The sequence below is a fragment of the Falco rusticolus genome, chromosome 8 (genome assembly GCF_015220075.1).
Source record: "Falco rusticolus isolate bFalRus1 chromosome 8, bFalRus1.pri, whole genome shotgun sequence".
In the NCBI taxonomy this organism is placed as follows: domain Eukaryota; kingdom Metazoa; phylum Chordata; class Aves; order Falconiformes; family Falconidae; genus Falco; species Falco rusticolus.
In genome coordinates, this window is record NC_051194.1 from 50,491,565 (window position 1) to 50,514,594 (window position 23,030).

The 23,030-nt window shown below is 38.8% G+C and overlaps 1 protein-coding gene across 1 annotated transcript in view; it reads left to right on the forward strand.

The window, feature by feature from the left end:
- The window catches only part of PARD3B (par-3 family cell polarity regulator beta), a 413,185-nt gene that overhangs the window by 189,431 nt on the left and 200,724 nt on the right, over window positions 1–23,030 (forward strand). Inside the window, exons 8-11 of the mRNA XM_037397959.1 lie at window positions 1,388–1,746; window positions 3,388–3,527; window positions 4,290–4,418; window positions 18,635–18,820. Coding sequence (XP_037253856.1) covers window positions 1,388–1,746; window positions 3,388–3,527; window positions 4,290–4,418; window positions 18,635–18,820 — 814 coding nt within the window. The remainder of the gene's footprint in view (window positions 1–1,387; window positions 1,747–3,387; window positions 3,528–4,289; window positions 4,419–18,634; window positions 18,821–23,030) is intronic.

Genomic DNA, 23,030 nt, shown 5'->3' on the forward strand with positions numbered 1-23,030 from the left:
TTGGTCTAGACAGCAGTAGGTGTGTATTCAAGATTTTAACATTTGCAGGGGCTTCGTTCTATATCAATGTAAAATATTGTTTCTTTTGGGAATACTTTCAGCTTCAGCTGCTGTTGTGTAACTGAATGTAAATCCGAAGCCAAGACTTCAGTAAAATACTGACTTTGTCTGACAAATACATGTGAAAGAGAGGAGATAATGTAGATTGTTCTCAAAAGGACCCCATGATTTATTTAAAGAGTAATGTGGCCGTTACTTCCTCTGTTGACCCAATACTGTTAAACGGCAGTTCTTGATTTTTCGTTCTCAAAATGTTCTTCAGCTACTACTTCTGTTTGTACTTGAATTGTCTCTTGCATATGGAAGAAAATCAGTCTACTTCATCAGAAAGTGGTAGAGAACAGCGTAGAAAGAGAGAAGTCTCCTTTTGTTCCTTTAGAATCTAAGTTTGGTAAAATGTCTTAATTGACCAATTCTATGGGTTATTCAAAATCCAGAGAAGGCTTTATGAACAGTTGCTTTGGCCGGCTTGTCTTAACTGCCTTGCAATGCATGGGAACCCAAGTGTCGTAGTGTTTTACCATGTTGCCAGCTCAAGGGGAGCAGTTTCATTAAATGCTGTAACACAGTTTCTGGTGTTGCAATTGAGCACATCTAGTCAAGTCCATATATCCACCTTAGTAAGAGGTTAGTGCTTGAAAGATGTGAGTAATACCTATCTATTTATTTATCCATTTATGTAGAAACACACAAATAGTTGCACCTTTTTGGTCACCAGGTTTTTTTCCCTGATGTCTCGGTATCCCATATCATACTTTTCTATTGAACCCTCTGCAGTCACAATATTTCTTCTGAAGATGTCCATATATCCCATACCCTCATCCTTTTTTATTGCTGTGGAATCAGCCAGCAGTAGCGGTAGGGATGATGAAGGAATCTGAGGGGCAGTTAGTGTGTACTTGGGAAAAATGGAGTCTTGAGCTTGCTTAGAGTAGATTTATCCACCAGAGCAATTGGTCATAAGTGCTCAATGTGCCTCTGTGCCAACAAGGAAATATGTAACAAACACACACTTGAAAAAAGGAGCAAGCTGTTACTTCAGGAGCCTTTAGATGAGCTTTTGACATCAGAACTTCCCTTCCTGATGCTCTGCATGAAGAATTCTGTTCATTAGTTTATTCTGACTGATACGTTTTCAGCTATTCCTACTTGAAATGTAAGGAAACACTGTAGTTTAGAATTCTTACTTCATGTGTACTCTTTAGAAAAAGGACACTGTAGATGTGAAGGTAAGGTTATTTCTTCATGTTTAAGATATTTCTTTTTGCCTTATTTTCTGTAAACAAGTCCTGATTTGTTACTGAACTTTTGTAACTTTCTTTTAAAGGGCTCAGGACATCTTCCGTCAGGCAATGAAATTTCAAAGTGTCATCTTGGAAGTCCTCCCTCCATGCAATCGAGAACAATATGAGAAGTCTGCTATTGCTCCTCTTTGTTTTCTGGATAATGAAGAAGGAGTTCCAAAAATAAAGATTCCACCTCCTGTTCATCCAAAACCTGCTCTGAAAACAATTAATCTTTCTGGAGCAAGCACCCTGGAGTCAGGGGTACAGGCAACACTACAACAAACTAAGAGCCCCAACCTCACACGTCTGGGTAGAAAATCATCTTCTCCCTCGCTGTCTCCCCTTCTGGGCTTTGGCAATAAAAAAAATGCAAAGAAAATAAAAATAGACCTGAAAAAAGGTAAGTCTTTGGAGATGAGATGATTAAAAATTCTGTGTCATGTTCTGTATAGTGATACCTTTTAACTAAATCAGTGACATTTAAAGTACAATCAAGTTAGTCACAGTTTAGATGTTCTAAAACTTTCAAAAGGTAAAGGAATGGTAATGTTCGTGACAGTCAGCTTCACGTAAATTTTGGATGCATGTTATCCAGACCTACTGATTTTTAAAACATCTCAGTTACTGATCATTTGGAAGGTATTACATTAGCAACACACAATATTAACAGATGCTTCAGCCTTTTTGCAAGTACAGAATAAATATTTGAACTGTCTGCTGGCAGCCTTCATTATTTTTATTCATATCTGCTAATTGACCACAGTGCTGTTAGGACATTCTCTTAAAGACACGTTTGAAAATATGCTCTGCTCCGCTTCATGTTATCCAAATAGTTGACCACAGATTCACCTGTCTTTCCCTATTTTCTGCAAACTTTTTCCTTCAATCTGTATTTATTCAGCTGTCAGCAGGACAGATTTTGTATGTATATCTTTAATTGTTGCTCCATGCAGATGTCTGTCTTTGCATGGAGTAACAGGTTTGTGCACATGTACTAAAATGTGCTTAGGCAGATCCCAATTAGCATTTATATTTTCTGTTTAACTTCTGTCTCTGATTTGGCTGAGAGTTAGATTTGATACTAGAAGTGGCCCTTTTATAAACTGTCTGTAGCTTTATTTTTTAACACATAACAAATGCAATCAAGCTGTTGTTTCTTAATTTTTGTTATTTCTTAACTTAAATCACTCATTTTTACTTCTGAACTCTTCAGCTTTGCGTTAACAAAACGTACTTCAGAATTTTTCCCATTTTAGATGTAATGCTTTTAATTTTGAAACTTTGATTTATATTTTTAGCAATTATAGGAATGTGATACTGACATGATGATATCTCTGAAAATTATCGGATGGGTAGCAATCTTGTTCAATATAAAAAGATTTTTATGGACCCTGCTATTCCTGGGTGACTTTGGTGGCTTATAAGCAATACTTGCTAATATTGATTTTACTCCCTAGTTATTTGTTAAAACATTTGTCTATTAACACTTGAGGTTGTTTATTTCCAAGCAAGAAACAACTTCGCTAATGGAAGCTTTGAAATATCACTTTGTCATTTCTTAACAGCATGTTGTCAGCAGTTTTTGCATTCAAATCATGTGACATTTTCCACATTTCACCAAGTTTCAGTAAAACCTGCTAAATTATATTTGTGCTCATAATTAAACAATTCTGATTACTCTGATTTGTTTTAAAGACTATTGACATTAATGTGAAGACTGATACTAAAACCACCTAGAGGGAAAAGGTAAATGCTTTGAAATTGGAGTTCTTGCTTGTTTTGCTTTATTGTGGGCTATCCAAATGTATTTCCATCTGTAGCTGTTGCAGGAGGATTTGGGCATGTGTTCTGTTATTGATAGAATTCTTCTCTAAACCATGCAGAAAATAGGCTCATGTTTACAGTTTTTGTTTGCTTTCTTCTTTTAAGAGCTAACCTGAATGAGTGTTTGTGATATGTTGCTGACATTGTTTACTTACTTTAAATGACCATCATTTGTTTGTTGACATTTATGTTGGGAGTTCTTTATCTGACGTTCTAGGTCCAGAAGGACTTGGATTCACTGTGGTTACCAGAGACTCTTCAGTACATGGTCCTGGTCCAATTTTTGTGAAGAATATTTTACCAAAAGGTGCAGCAGTAAAAGATGGTCGTTTGCAGTCAGGAGACAGAATCCTGGAGGTTAGGATAAACATCCATCGTATTTGCATTGCTGGGTATTGGTCGCTGGTTTTGGCATAAATATTTTATTTCCTTATACATACTACTGATGTATGGAATTACAGTTCTTGACCGTGGTTTAAAAATGTCTCATGACTTTTGTTTGTCAAGAAGTATTTTACACTGCAAGTTTGGAAAACCGCGTTTTTCACAAGGGTCCATGGGATGTTTGAACAAGGGGAACGTGATAACGTCTTGGTTTTTAAAGCACATAAGTGTATCAGTTTAGAAACAAAACATGTCTTGCCCCTTCAGCCATGTCCAGAAATCTCAGATTAATATCGAGGTGGCTGAGTGCTCATTTTAAGGCAATTTTGCTCAAATTGGTCTTTTTAAAATTTTTCAGGTATTTTGTGACTTACAATCTCATCTAATGGGGTTATTTTTACTTACTAACCTCAGAAAGCTCTTAAGGTAAACAGTTTTAATTCTTAGGTCTGGTTTCTGTACTTTTCATCTTCGGAATGCTTTACAAACTAATTAAACCTCACAAACCCCCTGCAAGGTGGTAAGTACTTCAGAGCTGCTTTAACAGATGGTGAAAATGGGGGGCAAAAAGGTTAAGTGATTTGTGCAGGGCCAGAGGGGGAGACAGTGTGGGAGCTGTTGCGAGTTCTTCTTTACTCTCAGTCACTGAATGTCACCTGTGTTCGATGAGGGGAAAACAGCAAAAGACAGTCATACTCACAGATGTGGCATCCTCTGTTCTTTTGTGTCTGGTAGGTGAATGGACGAGACTTCACTGGCAGGACCCAGGAAGAGCTCGTAGCTGTGCTGAGGAGCACAAAGCAAGGGGAAACTGTCTGTCTGATTGTGGCTCGTCAGGAGGAAGCCTTTCTACCTCGAGAGCTGGTAAACTTGTTATTTTTTCCCAAAGAGTGATATTGAAACAATTCCTTGTTTTAAAACTAGCCCAAGAAATAGAAATGAACTGTTGTTGGCTGAGAAAGTCAGCGGAGGATAGCAGTATAAGGCTTTGAGTATATGAAGTGTTTATACTTGCATTTGATTTTGAGGGATATTTGATTTTATCTACTTTAGATGCAATTCTGCACAATCTGATTTTTCATCCCAAAAATGACGACATAAGCATAACTTGCAGGGGAATATTGTAAACTATTTTTGTAACCGTGAGGTCAAGCATGACTGAAAATTAATTATTCTCTTTCAGAAAAGCAACAAACTTCAAACCAGAAGTTTAAAGTGCGTGTAATGAGTCCTTCAGCTTATCAGGAACCAACTAGTGAGGGTGGGTGCTTCAGGAGATGCATTTCCTGAACCAGGTGCCAGGCTGCCGGACCGGAGGAGTAGAATTCCGTTGCCTTCCTGGCAGATTTTGGAAGCAGGCTTTTCCTTGGCTGCTAGTCCTTGACTTAATAGGCTCTTGCATGTCTGATTTTGGTCTCTCAGGTGCTAAATTTTTGTTACTATTTTTTTAAACGTTGGCATGAAACTGTATTCTTTTCTCTACATAGAGGAGGACTACATGTTTCCCCTCAAGGTCATCTCTTTGGTGCCTCTTCCTTATCTTGATTGATGGCTATACTTGACCTTTCATTAAGAAGTTCTGGGATAAGGGAAGGACAGCATTTCCTGCTTTTGTCTCATTTTATCTCCTTTAAAGAGCACAAACTGCCTTCTTTCTTTACTTAAGATGCCGCCTTCTTGCTTTTCCTTTTGTTTTAGACTGTTAGCAGGATCTTCTGCAGAAATTTTCCATTATGTTTCCTCACAAAACATTGCTGACAGTTTTCCTCTTATTTCCTTGTTACCACTTAAGGTAAGGGTGTCTGTTGCCTGTGGTAGGATAAGAAGCTGGAGGGGAGCTCAGATTCTCTCATGTGAGCCTTTCCTCTTGTGCTGCTGGTGCCCACTTTTTCCTGCACTAGAGCAGTTGCGAACTTGTCCAAACAAAACTATTTTTGGTTTCATTTTCCTTTTTATTGTGTGACCTCTAAGAAGTATAATGGCAGAACATTTTCAGCCCTGTAATTGGGTATTTGTTGTCAGTGATTCCCAAAGCACCGAAGTTGGTCATTGTAATGCTCTGTTTAGTAAGCCCTGAGCCGTTGAGTCAGCGTCTGTGTGGATCAGAGAGAAATTTCCGAGTCTGAAAGTACTAAATTATCTATTATATTGAAGATTTCTGTTCTTCCACCAGCTCTTCTAAATAAGAGCTTATTTTTCAAAAAGGCTACCCATCAACCCTTCTTTTCTTACAGGTTTCTTAAGTTATAAAATACATTACTTGGAAAATGTACTTTTTTAAAAGGTGTGCATTTTCCCTCTCTGGTTCCCCCAACATTATACTTTATTATTTATTGCCATAGTACAAATTCTTTTGTAAATCACTGTAATAGTGTGTGGGTATAAAAGACTGGAAGAATCTAAAAGCTATTTATAATTTTTACTCTGCCACAATTGCCTGTGGTTAAATTCTAGCCACTGCAGCAAGGATGAACTACCTTTCAAAAGGTGACTGACTTGTGACTGGCATGATTGAAATCCAGAAACTAGCCACATTTATCCTGCTGGCTTGACCTTCGCTTAAATTGCTTTCTCTGCGAGAGTGTGATGCACAAGTGATGGCCCTCACTGTAATAGTGATGATATGTGAATTCTAATACTGTTCTGTGTTTCTTCTTATCCCAATCAAGTACAATATAATACAAATGTGAGTTGCTGAAATACATCAGATAATTTTATGGAACCAGCCCTTCTAAATTAAAAAGCCTTTCAGCAACATCTGTTTGGTAGCTCACGGCAAAAGTGTGGGTTACCATACCACTAAGCTACCAGATGTTCTTACTAACATGATGCTTGTTAGAATTCATGAGATGTCTGAGAATAGTCTGAGCAAAGATTAAAAAAAATAAATTAAAATTGGTTTAGCTTTTTTGTTTGTTTTTAGCTTTAGCCATGATATTACATTGGACTAATCCTCTGCTACCTCAAAAGTTACAGTGCTGTTTTGATCAAAGAGGAGTAAAAAGCCAGCACTTCAAATGTTTGTTTTTGGAAGGAAAGGCAGTGGATAATCCAGTATTTTTCAAGGACAGCTGTAACTGAATGCTGTGACTATGTAACATGCATGCAGAGTTTATCTAAATACTTGGGGGTTTTGTTAATGCCTGGCAATAATAGGGTAATTGTTTTATATTAGACTTGTTCTTGATTTGATCAGTTCAGGAGTGTAATCTGAGAAGCTCTTTTCTTCAGGTTCCCTGTTACCTGTTGGAAGGAGAAGGAGGACTGCCTATTAAATGTGCTCACTCCCCATAGCTTTCTGTGCCAAAGATGTTTCTGGAAGTTGGACCCCCTGGAGACCATGCACAAAACCACTTCCAAGCATGTTTTTCCACTAGAACCAGGTGCCTACATTGATTTCTAGAGAGAATTTGATAGCTGCATGGGCACAAAGCAAATAATGTCACAAAGCAACAGCGGGTGGCATTTGATCACGTGGGTCTGTAATAATATAATTTGACTTTACCTTGTAACAAAGCTGAGGTTTGGAGAAAGCTTGGTCTCATGAGTATTTTCTCTTCAGTAAACTAGATGAGAGCAGAGTTTGGGGATTTTGCTACTGTGATCTATGCTGATGAATTGCTAGCAAGTAAAAGAATATATTCAGGGTTGCAAAACCTTCACCACACCAGCCCAGAGATGTGGTATGTATGGCTAAGGCTGAATCAGTGTTGCAAACAGGCACTAGGTTACAGGGAATTGGGGCTTCAGTTACGCTACCCCATGCAATATCTGAGAGTTGTACAGTTACGTTGTTTGTACATAATGAGGGAATAAAATAGAAAGCCCATTCTTTGTAATGTTGTTGCTGCCTTAAAAAAAAGAGGAGGATCTAATGAGATTTTATTTTATTGAAGCAGATCAGTGAAGTAGAATTTGGACCAACCACAGGCTGTCCTTCTTATTATCCAGTTAGCCAAATGTTCCCAGTAATTCATGCCAGCTGTTGACAATGTAGCAGCTGAGTAAAGAGCTGATTCCAAAACTCAGGGGAAGATCTTGATTCACTTAATTACCACAGTCTACTGAGTGGCCGGTGATTAGTGCATTCTTAAAGGTGCATTTGGGTTTTAAACTGTGTAACAGTGATGGTTTTCTAAAGGATGGTGAATATTAGAGAGAGAAATTAGCTTAACTTGAACAGGTTTGGATTTTCCAGCTCTTATCAAAGTAAATAGAGTACACATAAAACTGTGGCTATCACTCCATTGTGTTTTGAAAATACAAGGTTTTGATCATGTGTATTTGTTGCATCATGTTTTTTCTCCAGGGAAAATGTGTGATTTGAAGGTACCTTTTCTTCTGATAGTGATAGGAAGATCCCTTTCCCCCCCTTCTCTTTCTTTATCCCTGCATTTGTAAAATAATCAAAGCTACTTGAATGAGAACAGCTCTGGTGTAACCCGTTCTGCGCCATGACCCTATGCAATTCTTTATTCTTGTTGTTTTTCATGAGCCTTCAGGATAGTGGATAAGACAAACATAAGCAGACAAACGTGCCTGTTCTGCAATTGCCAGAAATAGTATAGCACCAAAAATATTTTGATGCATTTTTCTCTTAAGTTCCCTTCTAGTTTTGCATATGATTTATTTTTTGTTTAAAGGTAGATTTGACTTACTAGTTTCAACTGTAGTCACTGTTTCTGTGTTTTCTTCACATATTCACTGATCCCTGAAGCGTGGAGAAGGAAAGGGAGCAAACCAGCATTTTTACAACAATCTATATAATATAGTGGTAGATCTGTAGTTTTGAGTCTTTTTTTTTTTTACACACACTACACAGGATAGAAGGAAGCAAGATGAGTGGCAAGTTCAATTAAGCATTTTTTTCTCCTCACCATGTGATTAACTTTTATGTTTCAGTCTTCCCCTAGTTAATTCCTTCCACTACCTTGAACTTCTGTGCCTGAAGGAGGATTTGTTTGCCTGAAGTGTTTTATTTTTTGCTTTTAATATTCAAAGCTTAATTTCTATTACTTCCTTTTAATTCTTTCTTGCCTTTTTATGTGCAGGAAATAATAGGTGAAATTTCACCCTAGACTTAACCATTTTGCACCTGTTTTTGTACGTCAGACCAGTGATTCTAGTGCTCAATTAATTAGAAATGCTCAAATAACTTCAGTCAGAAAGTGATTCCAGCAAGTACTAATTCTCTGCTGTGTTACCTCTATTCAAAGGGATACGAATCTGATGGGAGAGGGAAAGGTCACTATTCATACACTGGATTTTAATAACATACACAAGATTCAGTTCTTGAATTGTTCTGCATAATGAAGAGAAGGATATTGTGAATATACATGGCACATTTAATCTTGAATAACTTCATAAACTACGTAGATTTTTAAAAGTCCTGGTTTTTTTCCAAGAACTATTGAAGGAAAGTGTTTAATTTTGGTCCTTTAGATTCTTCTCATCTAGAACAGTTGTGAAATGAGTTTAAGTTCTATCTACAGAAATGTGTCTTTTTAGAGTGAAAAAATTGTGTAGTGCAGCCCCTGAAAGGCTTTCAACTTTAATTATGTATTTCAGAAGACCGTTACTAGTTCATTGTAGCTTAGAGTACTGGAAACAGTACTGTGCGTGGATGTTTGTTAATTAGTTACTGTCCTTGTTATAAAAGTCAGTAAGAGATCACTGTTTAGAAGGAACATGACAGTCTTCGGTCACAGTGAACAGAAGGTGTGGCAAAAAGTATCCTTTTATTTATCCCAGGTTTTGGTGGGACTCAACTTACCAAAGCAGAATGAGTTGCTTGAATAATTCATGTATCCTTAAAAAGTGTTGGGTTGGTTTTTTTTTTAAACTAGATCCAACAATTTTGCATTGGCAGAATGAGCTATTACATGCTGTGAAGTGCCAATATAGCTACCAACACAGCAAACATGTTTACTGTGCTTTTCTGTGTGATAGCAGTAGCCAGCCTTTTCGAGGCTGCAGAGACCTTATTTCATCTGGTCTACTATTGCTTTCTCTGTCAAGCCCATCAAAGTGTTACGATCCAGCCATGATTTGTCTTTCAGATCCCACTCTTGCTATTTTCCAGCAAACATGAGGAACTTTAAAAGGATGGTCTAAAAGCTCTGGTCATAGCACACATTGCTTGCAAGAACCTCTGATGGTGCTCTGCCTGCTGGTAAAGAAAATGTTAGAGTGCAAACAAGTAAGGAGAGAAAAGCATAATGTTATGCATACTATAAGATAGTGTATTTGCTTACAGGATTACTGCCCAAAACTCTTAAGTTGAGGAGCCCTGCTCAGGGCTGTTTACTTGATAGCATCAGTCTCAGCTCTGGCGTTGTCCAGAATTGTTTAGCAGCCCACTTTCATCTGTGAAATCAGAAGTATGTATACATCAGAACAGAGGCATATAAAATCTGGTTTTTAACAGAAATTGAATCTTCATACACTTCAAGTGCAGTTGTCCAGTTTTACAGTGTTTCTGTTTAATAAAACCGAAGTATTTGGGCAACTCTTACATCCTGCTGGCAACTGGAGAACCTTGTCATTTACAAGGGTCACCAGATTTATTCCATATACCATATGAAAATTTTTATTAGTCTCTCTGCCTAAGAATCCATGAAAAAAATTTTCCTAGGCTGACTTAATGTGAAACGTGTGCATGTGGTGTTTGAAGTAGAAATAAAAGAATTATACACTGTTTATTGCTTTGTTTACCATCCTTTTTAAAGAGTAACCAGTAAATCGAGTAAAGAGTTGGATTTGTACATCACAGTGTTGTGACTTGGAATGTATTCTGAAAGTGTACAGTAACAGCAATCCTAAATTCACCCTGAAAATACCGTGCAGTCTTCCATCTTCATGAATGATAAGATTTTAGGATCCAAGTGGCAAGGTCTATTATTGCATAAGGCTCCAGCTCAGTAGGGGGTTAAGCACATGACTAACCCAATATGGGGGATGAAAACGGGTGTTTTCACAGTGGGACACATCTTGACTGGGGACTGAACTAGTTAGTTGTTCTCCCTCTGTTTCCTACAGTTATGAACTTAAAAGGTTAAGTGAGACTGCATTTGTAAAAGTTCAAGAGCAATGCCACACTGAATTACAAAGCTCTTTTGCAAGGACAAACTATTCCCTTGGGTAAAACTTGCTGTGGGATCTCAAATAGGCATGTCAAGCAAACTGGAGAATCTCCGTTTTTGAAGTGTCCTGTGACATCAAATAATAAACTGTGAAATGCAATGTACCTGCCTTGGATGAAGAGCTGAATCTAGTTTTGTCAGTTTTTGAAGCTATAATTCCAGACAGTCTACATAATTCAAACCAGAACCATTCTATCTAATATGACACAAATTTGTAGTGTACTGTGTTAATGTAAAAAGTATCCCAAGTACAGTATAATATATCTCCATGGATTTGCTATTGGCTTTTTTGTCTTAGCAGGGTGTGCCATTAGTAACCATTTAGTTTTTATTGCAGTACGGAATACAGATGATTCCAACATGAAAGCATCTGTCAGAAATGCTAGAGATGAATACATACAGTGATGACTTCAGTTATTTACTAGATTGTGACAGGATTGCAGCAGTGCATTACCTTCAAGTATTATTTCCGAGAGTGTTGCTGTATATATATTGGAAAATACAGTGTAGATTTTATAGTGAGTGAATGACTGAGCTGTCAGCGAAGTATTTCTTAATTGTGGCTGAGCTTTGTGAAGAACGTAGAGAATAGTGCAAATAAGGAGGTATCTTCTTTTCAAGCATTTCTGCCAATAATAGTTATGTGATGCCACAATTTAAATGCCGCTCTTTCATTTTTACAGGTTTTTTTTCCAGAAAATAATTGCAAAAGCATGTAAATGTCTTATTTCCTTCATAAGCCTTTGAAAATAACCCTCCTGGGTCCCTTGGCTTTTGCTCTTGGCTCTGAATGGCCCTCCAGGGAGTTGGCATCTCTTATCAGAAATGAGCAGCCAGGCAAGGGGCAGCCAGCATATTGAGAGACCATAATAGTGTGTTGGTCAAGGGCACCAGACAGGTACTGAAAGGTCTCTTGTTGTGTTAAACAAATGCTATTTCCTTCCTGCCTTAAGTGGGAGCTAATTTTTTTTGTAAAATTCTTTTCGCAAAAGAACAATAGGGATAAATAAGGCAACCTTTCCAGTGAGAGATACACATTAGATTATCATAAATCCACAGATCAAAAGTGCCATGGTCAATGAGAACAGGCATTGTGAGATTAAATAAAAGGACTAATTGAAAGTGTGTGTCCCATGGTAGACAGAGGATTGACATGCTATTGAGTAGCTATAACCATGGGCTAAGTAGAAAGGGGAAGAATACAATGCACGGTACCTTTCTCAAAGGTTACAATTTTGCTTGCAGTGGTGACTGAGCAGTTTTTGCATGTTCTGAGGGTAAGGGAAGGCTGAAAGTATATTTATCCGTTCTTCAAAATACTGAGAATTTGTTGATGAGACTTAATTATGTACCAGTAAGGTTATAGGTTGTTTTGAGAATCCTTTATTATAACCTTTAGGTTGTTTTGAGAATCCTTTATTATAACCTTTAGGTTGTTTTGAGAATCCTTTATTATAACCTTTAATTAAGAAATCAGAGACCTGAGGTATAGATGTGCTTCTAAAATTAAGTCAAGTCATTGGCAGAACATCAATTAATCGAATGTATCCAGACACCCTTAGGGTAAAGGTTTTCAGTCTGCATTGCTGAATGTTATCTAGTACGTATCATTAGGGCTTTCTGCTCTCAAGTCTAGTAAATTCTGCATTCTCTCACCTACATATAAACTCTTCTGAACTTTTCTGTCTAGTTTGTGGTGATTCAGTAAATGTCAGAATTGATTTTACTGAAGTTCCATACAGGTATCTCAGTAGATTAAAACATTCCTGTCCTGATTTCCCTTGTGAGGGATGGTACCTGTTTGGTTGTTTGCTCGATTCTGTTTAATGGCTGAGTCTGAGTAGCAAGCGGTAAGATTGCCTCTTAGACTTCTCTTAACTGCTGCATTCTGGTCCAGGAGAAGATGCCTGGAAAAAGAGAGGGGATCGTTGTCTTCCCCAAGCAGTTGGGAGAGCTCAGGGACTGTCTGCAATGCTGGATGGTACAACCAGGAGGGAGCTTTGCAGCAGGAGCTGAGGTTGGCAGACTCCTATAAATAGTAAAGAACAAACATCATCAGGTTGCAGAGGGGACTGGGAATTGAGATGTGCAGAGCTTGTTGCAGGTGAGGAAGCCATTGAAAGCTGGCAGGCTAAAATTTGCCAAAGTCGAAGGAAGAGCCTGCCCAACAAGGACAAAATGAGCACTGGAGATAGATTTTTCAAGTGTTTGTTGTTATGTTTTTGGGGGTGGGTGGAATTTTTTGTGGTGATCTAGTGGTTTGTTTGTGGAATTTTTTTACTTTAACCTGTTCCACTGTTAGGTATGTTTTATTAATAATTAGGAGTTTAAAATCCCTTTTGCTGTCTTCAGCGTACCCGTATGAAAAGAAGAGTACAGACCGGGCCATCTCAAAGCTCATCTTGAGGTCTTATCACTTGGCTATCAGAACTTTATTTGAAGATTTCTCATTTATCATACCTCTTAGTATCATTGAGGTACTTACCTATGTTTGCAGTAGGGAATAACTTCAGTGATATGCTGTCACTTAATTCCTGAAGTGCCTGAGGTGAATACATTTGTCATGGAAAATACATGATGTGATTGTTGACTGGGTAATTTATAACATGAAACTCAGTTTTTTCCTGAGCTAAAAACATATTTGTGTTGCAGCTCACTTAATTCATTCTGTGTTTGAGTGAATTCAGCTTCTAGGGTAAGAGATCCTGAGGTAAGAAGTATTTCTAACAGAATTCAAGGTTTAGTGCATTGGAGAGGACTTCCTTTACCAGACCATAATTCAGCTGATGGTAGTTGCTCTGTTGTCAAGTATTGGTGTCTCGGGATAATGTTTTAGCAAAGTCAGGGAAATGGAGGCAGTGGGAATCCAGCTCTGCGAGTCACTAGCAGTATTTAGTATTCATACCTACATATTCTAGGAAGAGGGACCTTCACTCATGAAATTAGTTGCCCAAATGAAGCAGTTAATTGATGAGCTGTGACTTTAAGGATGGCCAGAGCACTGATCATCAGTGAAAAGGCATTCCTTGGGAAGAACACTATCATCAGGATAATAATTTGAAACCATTTAGCGAGTATGGGATGAAATCAAGCTTCTAGTTTCTGTTCACCCCTTTTTGTTTCTCCTCTGTTTTTTCTTTATGTGGCTTCTCACATTCTCCCACAAAGGAAAGTTTTTAATCTTGTATTTGCAATGCAGTCCTAATGTTACAGACTAACTGCCAGGCATTTGCTATCAGATGCCATACAATGATGACAATTTTAAGGGAATAAAGACAGTCTCCTTAATCTTATAATGAATTAATCACTGATTGCTAGATGTGCATCTCCTTTCCTCTTACCCATCTTTGTGAAATCATTGAAAGGTTATTCACCCTCCCTCACGGGTAACAAATTTTTGATAGTACTATTGAACAAAGTTTAGCATTATTTTGAAATCAACTTCTGTTGGATCTTAGGGTAAGGCTGAATATAAATAATGCAAAAGAGACTTTAAGGATACTTGGAGTATGTTGAACATAAAATACTTGTGACGGACTTTGAGAAAGATTAGTGTTCTCTGGTAGTAGGTAAAAGCAGCTTGTTTTTAAACTTAGGTTGAATTTACTAAGTTTTTTTGTATGAAGAAATTACCTGTTTCCCAGAGAATTGTAGTAAGGGAAATGGTAGTCAAATGGTACGGATTCCAAGTCAGGTACTAAGGAAAGCAGAGGAAACAATACTGATGAAATTTACTGTACTCGTCTGCTGTCCTGCTGAATACATCTTAATTTTGATAGATAACATATCCAGACATGCAGACGGGGATCTGGCAGGTTACTTAACAAGAGCTAATGAACAGCGTAGTTATGTTAAAGGAAGTTTGGAATTACTGCAGAACATGGAACACCTCAGTTATGTGTTCTTAGTACTCTGCCTTTAGCAATTTATTTGTATCAGAATCCAGAATTGGACTAACTTATAATGAAAAACTATATGTAATACCTTATCTTACTAAGTTTATAGCAGGAGAGTTCTAGTGACCACTTTAGTCTTTTTTCCCCAGATAGTGAGGGCAAAGGTTTTCTTTGAGACTTACCAACATTTTCTTGCCTGTTATTTAAGTGAGATATTTCTTACCCACAAAGTAAAAGGGGAAAATTGCTACTGTAAAGTGTTTTGAAGACTATTATTATGTCCTCTTTTAGGCTTTTTTATTTTATTATTTGAAGGTTAAACAACGCTGTTAGATTGCTGTACTTTGGAACCCAGTCAGCTTGTTTCTTGAAGCCTAGAGCTGAGCACAGTGCTGCTATGGAGTCTGTGCTGCAATGCATCCTGCCTCCTACAGCTGCCGCTGCTCCCAGCACTCCTAAGGGCTTGGATGTATGGGTGGGGGGGGTGGCCTTGTCATCAGTGTCACGGGTGGGTCAGAAGAGTGGTTGTATAAATGAGAATGTTATTGATTAGAGCACTTGACTCAAATTCAAGCAGACTCATCTGCCCAGTTCATTTTTATATATTGGCTTGAGGGACAGGTATGAATTCTGTTGTCTCTGGGTTTTTTGCAAGTTTGTGTTACCAAATGCATGAAGTCCTTAGCCTGAAATTAATGTACAAATTGGAGCTTAAAGTGAAACAGAGAAGATGCTCCTGAGAAAGAAGCTAACAAAATTTTTTTTTTTCTTCACAAAATCCACAAAATTACTGGTGCCACCTTTTCCTTGATTTTTTTTTTTTTTCAGAATAACAGCCTTTGTGCCAGCCAAATTCAGTTTTATATTAAGTCCAAGTTCATATTGAGGTAACAATATAAAGTGATTTGTGACTGCTCCGGTGAAGGTAGGCATGGGCACTGGGAGCTTTTGTGTTCTGTGATAATGACCCTCCTCACCGCTTTCCTCGTGGTATTGGGAAAGATGAAACAACCATATTGACATACAGAAGGGGCAAGAATCCGGCACAAGTGTCACAGATTAGAGTGGAAGAATGGCAGCAGCACACAGGAACTGCTTGCCTAGGGGACCTGGAAAGTAATACAAAATAGTCTGTCCTGAAGGGTTGTGGGACATGTCACATGTCTGAGACCCTGCAAAAAAATTTCTTCTGTCCAAATCTGGAAAGGATGTGCTGATGATACAGGACCGGGAGGAGCGGCTGATGCACCAGAGGCTGCGCTGCCGGCCAGCGAGGCTTGGGCAGGCTGGAGAGCTGGGTGGAGGGAACCCCGTGGAGTTCAATAAAACCAAATGTCAGGTCCTGGACCTGAGGAGGAGCAACCCCAGGCACCAGCCCAGGCTGGGGCTGACCTGCTGGAAGGCAGCTTGGCAGAGAAGGACCTGGGCATGCTGGTGCACAGCAAGGTGCCCATGAGCCAGCAGTGTGCCCTTGTGGCCAAGAAGGCCGATGGCACCCTGGGGGGCATGAGGAGGAGTGAGGCCAGCAGGGCGAGGGAGCTGATCTCCCCCTCTGCTCTGCCCTGGTGAGGCTCATCTGGAGCGCTGTGCCCGGTGCTGGGCTCCCCGGTTCGGGAGAGACAGGGAACTGCTGCAGAGGGGCCGGCGGAGGCTACAGAGATGGCGGGGGGAGCGGGTGAGGAAAGGCTGAGGGAGCCGGGCCTGTTCAGCCTGGAGAAGAGAAGGCTGAGAGGGATCTTACCAATGTACACAAATATCTTAAGGGCGAGTGTCAGGGGGATGGGGCCGGGCTCTTTTCAGCAGTGCCCAGTGACAGGACAAGGGGCAATGGGTACAAACTGCAACACAAGAAGTTCCTCCTGAATAGGGGGAAGCACTTCTTTGCCCTGAGGGTGACAGCGCTGGGGCTGGGACAGGCTGCCCGGGGAGGCTGTGGGGTCTCCTTCTCTGGAGACATGCAAAACCCACCTGGATGTGACTCTGTGCAACCTGCTCTATGTGAACCTGCTTTAGCAAGGGGTTGTGCTAGATGATCTCTAGAGGTCCCTTCCAGCCCTGACCATTCTGTGATTTGAGTGCAGCTCTGATCCAAGAGTTCTGAATTGGCTGATGAGAGTATGTGCATTTTGAAAAAGATAAGACTGGGCAGAAAATCTTTCCTCTAAAACCTTGAGAGAGCTAACTGCAAAATGCTGATGTTAGAGGGCCAGTAATAGTGGGGGTTTTCCTTACACTGATTCTTTTGAAGGAAGTCAGAGCAGGAGTATTCAGAAATTATCATTCTGTATTGTTCACAGTAGTTATGAATTTGTAGGTTTTAGGGGGATTACATTCAGGATGTCTCTATATCCACGGCTAAGAAATAAAAGTGCCAGATTTGTAATGGAGAATTGTCTACTTCTGGTGAACGAAGACAAAAGCACAAATGAGTAACACAGGTACTGGAAATGAGTGCTGGCATCAAGACAATTGCCAGTGTTGGTATTATGTCATTTTTATATTTGGCAGTTAGGCAAATTGTGTTGACTTAATGTCATGTAGTTACATTCCAGGAAGAATTTGAGCTTGGTGCATGTTGGGATTGAGGTTTATAGTCTTAGCTCTGTGGCTCATCCAGTTCTTCTCCAGCCAGTAGCTGCTGCTCATCAGTGAACGGGCATCTGAAATAAATGAATGTATACTTAGTGGTTACTGTTTCTAATTTATTTGTTGCTTCGGGATCTTAATTTCTGCTCCCAGTTCTGTGATTGTGCTTCTTGTTGATCAGACAGCACAACAGATGAATTTATGGGACTGCTTTGGCTGCTCGGAAAATACCTGTACTACTGGCACCTTTGCTGATAATTGCATTGATAGTGTATGTACTGCAGCTTAGGCCCTGGAAATGATCCCTCGTTAGGTAAAAGGAGGATTGGCCCAGCTACTGCACTCCTCCTTGTGTGTGTGTCTTCTCTTTGATAATTTAACGTAAGACTTTGACACCGCTGAAAGCAGCCCCCAGTCATCTTTTTCAGCTTGTACTTGTCTGTGTATTTTCTTTTCATAGTGTTTTTCCTATTGATTTTTTTAACACTACTGTTACAAAGAATAAAAAAAATGTCCAAATGACAAGAAACTACCTAATTAATTGTCTTGGTGTTATACGAAGAAGGAAGAGTGGAATAAAATCAGATGTGATGCATAAGGTCTTTTCCACTAATACCTTCCATGAACACTTCTGGTTTTATTTCTGTAGAGTGCCAGTATGAATTTTTCAGGCAAAAAAATGATTTTGTTTAATTTTATAATTCTGATCTGCTTTAAAAGAAAAAAGAAAACAAACCAACCAACCCCAGCAACATACAATGCTGCAAAACTGTACATACATGTACAGTAAAAGGAAGTTCTTTCTGGTCTTCCCTAGCTGTGGATACTTGACTTGGCATTCTTATAAACAGAAGTCTAATCTAGGAAAAATCTTGGGATCAACCTACACCAGAAGGAAAAAAAAAAAACCCACCAAACCTCTATGGAATAGAAGTATGTATAAAGGGAGTTATGCAGAGTAAGTTACTGCATTTTAAATTCTTACCCTCGCTTTTGTTACACTTAACTTCCCTCTGTAGACAGCTATAAGAGAAGGATAATTTTTTAAGGATGAAACTATTTTCAGAGGAGATTGGGATTTAACAGTACAGCTATCATTATGGTTTGTGAGCTGCATGTAAAGATGTTGAGTGTTTTATGGCTTACATTTTTAATGCAGCTGTGTTTAAAATAAATGTCTTTGCTGTACTCTGCTGCAACATCAGTTTTAGATCGTGTGGAACTAAGCTATTTTACCTTATATTTAGGCATATTGCTAGGGGTCATTAAAAACAACATTTTAAGCCAGCTCATGTGACAAAATACAGCTAAATACATTGTTGGTTATAAGGCTGCTTCTTCAAGCTGCTTTCTGGAAAAGAGGACTGTTTCTTGTATCAACCCATGGATAAAACTAGTTTATGCATTGTCTCTACCCCCTTTTCGCTCATGTTTTCATCCTGATTTTCTCCAACAGAAAGGAGAGCCAAACTGCAGCATTCTTTCTCCAGAAACCACAGAGCAGTTGACCTTTGAGATTCCTTTGAACGATTCTGGCTCTGCGGGACTTGGTGTGAGCTTAAAAGGCAACAAATCTCGGGAGACTGGAGCTGATCTTGGGATTTTCATCAAATCTGTTATTCATGGAGGTGCTGCTTTTAAGGTATGGAAGAAGCACATCAGGTGATGACTGCATTATAGTTCTGATGTTTCTAATGCTGACCAGTGAACCTCACTTGATAAGCATTTTAGGAATGAATACCTTTTTGTCACACATTCTTTTGGGTGAGCTGCAAATCTACTTAAGTTTTGTTCCAGGATTCTGGTGTTACGTGTGGTAGGGTTTGCCACAAGGAAAGCAAATTGGTGGAAACCTTTGGGGGCATTTGGATGCTGCAGGAAATGGGAAAGAGGAGAAGGATAAGGGTGTGTGGGTACAAGGAGAGACTGCCTCCCAGCTTCCCCACAGCTCACGGAAGTGCATGGGGAAGTTTGCATGCTCTAGGCACAGGGACAGAGAAGTTAGATATCTACATTTACTATCTGCACTGCTTTGGGTCCTCCCAAAGTGATACAGGCAGACCTATAAAAAACAATCAAAAGACAAGCTTCTTCACAAAAATTAGAAATTGACAATTATGTGATGTTAAGGATTATGTGTTTAATTTGTGCTGTAAATAAAAAGCTAGCTCGTAATTTTCTTCTTTTATTCAAAAGATTAATTTTTTTACCGGTGTGGTAAAAATGTGACTTGGCTGAGCCTGGCATCAATTGCTCAAAAGTTACCAATTGATCCTGAGGTGGATTAAATAAATTGGTAAATGACAGTATTATGAATTGTTCTGCTCCCTCTAAGGACTATACAAGGACTGTTGTATATTTTTATGATTAAAAAGTATTTGAATTTTTTTCTAATCCTTAGGAAATCTGTTGACTGCATTTTTTCCAAAATAAAACTTGAAAAAGATGACTTTCTTGAAATTAGAAACAAAGGTCTTAATCTTTCAGGCTAGTACACTTAATTCTTGTGGATCCATAACGTAATTTTTGTCTCTTGTGTTACCTCAGCAATTCCTCACAGTTCTCTATTCTGTAAAAGTACCTTTTCATTCAGTGTATGTAAATTCCTCTACTGACATCAGCCTGCTGAGTAAGACAATTCACAGCATTAAAACTTCCATGATCATCTATTTACAGCAGCTGGTAAATAGCAATAATCAAGGATTTAGTTTTGATGTGAATGTTTAATACTTCCCTGCTTCTATTATTTACCTGTCCTAGTCCCACAGGTATTTCAAAGCTCGGATCTTCTCAAGTATACCTGAGCCTGGTACATGCAGTTCAGAACGTTGTCTGTGGTTAACTCAGGGCTAAGTGACAGCTGAGTAACTTTACATCAGTTATTAGTTAAGGCATGATTGGCCAAATTAGGGCTGGATAAACTCAATTTATGTGCATGTCTGCTACAGAGTACAACTCATTTTACTATGAAAATAAGGCTGCCCTCCTTTCCTTCCCAGCTGTGTTTTCCCCGAATAATTGTCCACACCAGTTGCAGTGACAGCTTATACTGCTACAAATAAACTCAGTGTTTTGAACAGCAAAGCTTGTGGAGCTGTATTCTGGCACTTTAGTGGCCTGGCTATCTGACTTGTCACATCATAGACACGTAAGACAACCCTTTCTAGCTCTGTATCTTTACCACACTATTCTCCCATAGTTACTCACTCCGTAGCAGTTGATTTCAGCTTGAGCGGTCTGCAGAGTAATAAAGCAGAACTTCTGTGCTGACACCTAAGTAAACGGGCTGCTGGCACAGGAAGCCACCATGACTGGAAGATTATTTTCTCTTGTGATAGCCTGTGGTCCTGTGACCTGTTCTCTATTCTACCCCATTGTAACCCTTATACCCATTAGAACTGTGTGTAGGCTGCAGAGCAAGTGAGAGCTAGAGCCTCAGCTACTTCAGCCAGAACTATTCAGAGAACCTGTCCTATGTGTTTTATACAAACACTCACAGAATGCAGTCATTTTGGCAATGTCTGAGGAGCCACAGTTTACTGTTGCATATGCATGGAGACCAGCTGTCTTTCTCCTGTCTAATGACCTTCATAACGAACAAAGCATAATCAGTGGGTATTAACAATTAATAAAATTTCTTATATCAAGTTAAAAAGTGTGCACATATTTGTGCATAAATATTTAAACATGCCCTTATTGTCCTTATTTTAAATGTCGCCTTTTAGCAAGTAAAAAGCCTTTCGTTCTAGCTGGTAGTTGTCCAGAGCATTTTCCCATGCTATTCATTATAACTCTCTGAAATGGTGTATTACGGATTTAGACGTGCATTTGCTTTTCAGTATACAAAGTTTTCTTGGGAAGCTATCACAGGAGGAAATCATAATGCTCTCTGACATGAGAATCCTCTCACTATTTCTCACTTCTGCATTTGGAGTTTAAAATTTGTTCTAATTTTGTGTTATGCTAATATAAGAGGGAGCTTTTATCCCCTTGTCTATACAGTCACCACTTGTCTTCAAAAGAAGACATGTTTACGTCTAACTTCAACATTTGCTTCACTGCTGAAGTAAATGCTCAGTTCTTCTAACGCTGTGTAAAGGTTTTGATACATCAAATTTCTTTCACCAGCGTGTTTTTTAGAATGAAGAGTTACATGAGATGCAGGCAATTTTTGTTGGTTACTGTTAACTGTTGTTGGTCTGAACCAAAGGGCTGGAGAGATGCCAACATATTTTAGTGTTTTTCAAAACATTAAAACATTAATCTAGCTCTGATGTATTAGTAGAATTGCAAAGTACAGTAAGGAAGTTGTAAAAAAAAAAAAAAAAAGTAAGGGGAAATTGAAGTCTTTTAATTCTATACTTTATGATTTTTGTCCCAGCTAAAGATAAAAGGCAATATCAATGCATCGTGCATCATACATGCTACAGTAAGACCCAAGGCCTATTTACTGCTCTTGCTACAAAACCAAACAAAGTAAAAATGCCTTAATGTTCTTAGTTGGTGTTCTAACAATGTATCCTGCAGGAATAAGAACACTGGCTTTTGCTGATTGAACCATTATGTCCCTTCTTAACCTTCTTTTGTAATTTTTGAAATGTCTGTTTTTTATTATCGCTAACATAAAGAGGTTACAAGAATATTTGTAATAGTGCAGAGCCTTTCACATGAAGAAAACGTTTGACTGAGTTTAAATGCGTCATCTTTCCTCACAACTTCAGGGATTTCAGCCTTGTTCATCTGGAGACTTCTTGGCTTTTTACTTGTGATACATTCCTGATGATCAGGTACTTGCTGTCTACTGCAGCTGAAATGCAGCAGAGCCATTATTAGAAGTAATGGAGTATTTTCTACACGTGCATTTGTTCAAATCAGACGTGGTATAGCTTGAACCTCCATGGGGCTTCTGAGTGCTGTTGCTATAAACATTGCTTGTTGTGTGCTGTGGATGGGGAAACTGGATGATTCCAATAAATGCCATCAAGGAATTCTTTCTGAGAGAGATGTCATTGATGTGATACGGGAAATAACTAGGTGTGCTTTGCTTAAAAACATAAGTCCCTGAAGAACATGGCATTATATCTCCCTGCTCTACTGTAAAAAGCGTAAGAGTCTTGTGACTGGCTGTCTGAATACAGTAGCCATGTGGTGGTAGGTTCTACCCCTTGCTCTGAGTCTCCATGGAAAAAAAACCCAATTTTTTTGAATAAGCAAGGGAACAGTAATTTCACCCTTTATTAGAATAACTCACTTGCAATTTCAGAGATGGCATTTGAAAAGTGTTTTGCTGAAATGCCAAATGTTGTTTTTCTACTCAGAAGCCACAAAGAAACCTACCTTTCAGAGATGAAAGAAAAAGATATGTTGAAACATTTAGCTTATTTTGAGCCAAGCAGATTGTCCTGAAGTTTAGGCTTCTAAACAGGCCATAACATCAGTGATGTAAAAAATCTGTATTTGGAAACTGTTTTAAACATTGGCATTTCCCCCACCCACCCCCCCCCCCAGTCTTTAAAATAGCAAAAGTTCTTTTGTGAAATAACTTCTACCTGAGCATGTGTGAAAAGTGTTCAGCCTACCTTGTACAGGTGACTTAGCAAGTGTTGTTGATCAGCATTTATAAAGCAGGCACACCTTTTTTCTCTGATCATAGTTGAAATGTTGAATTTTGTATTTAAGTGGAGCACGTAACAGAATGGGAAGAAGGGAGATGCATCAAAAGAAGTACTTTAAGAACTGACATTATTAAAATATAAATAAATAAAAAGTCTCATACCAAAATATTACAAGGCAAATGAAAAATCAGGCCAATTCGGAGCTTTCTGAAGCTGCAGCATTTGATGTAATAATAC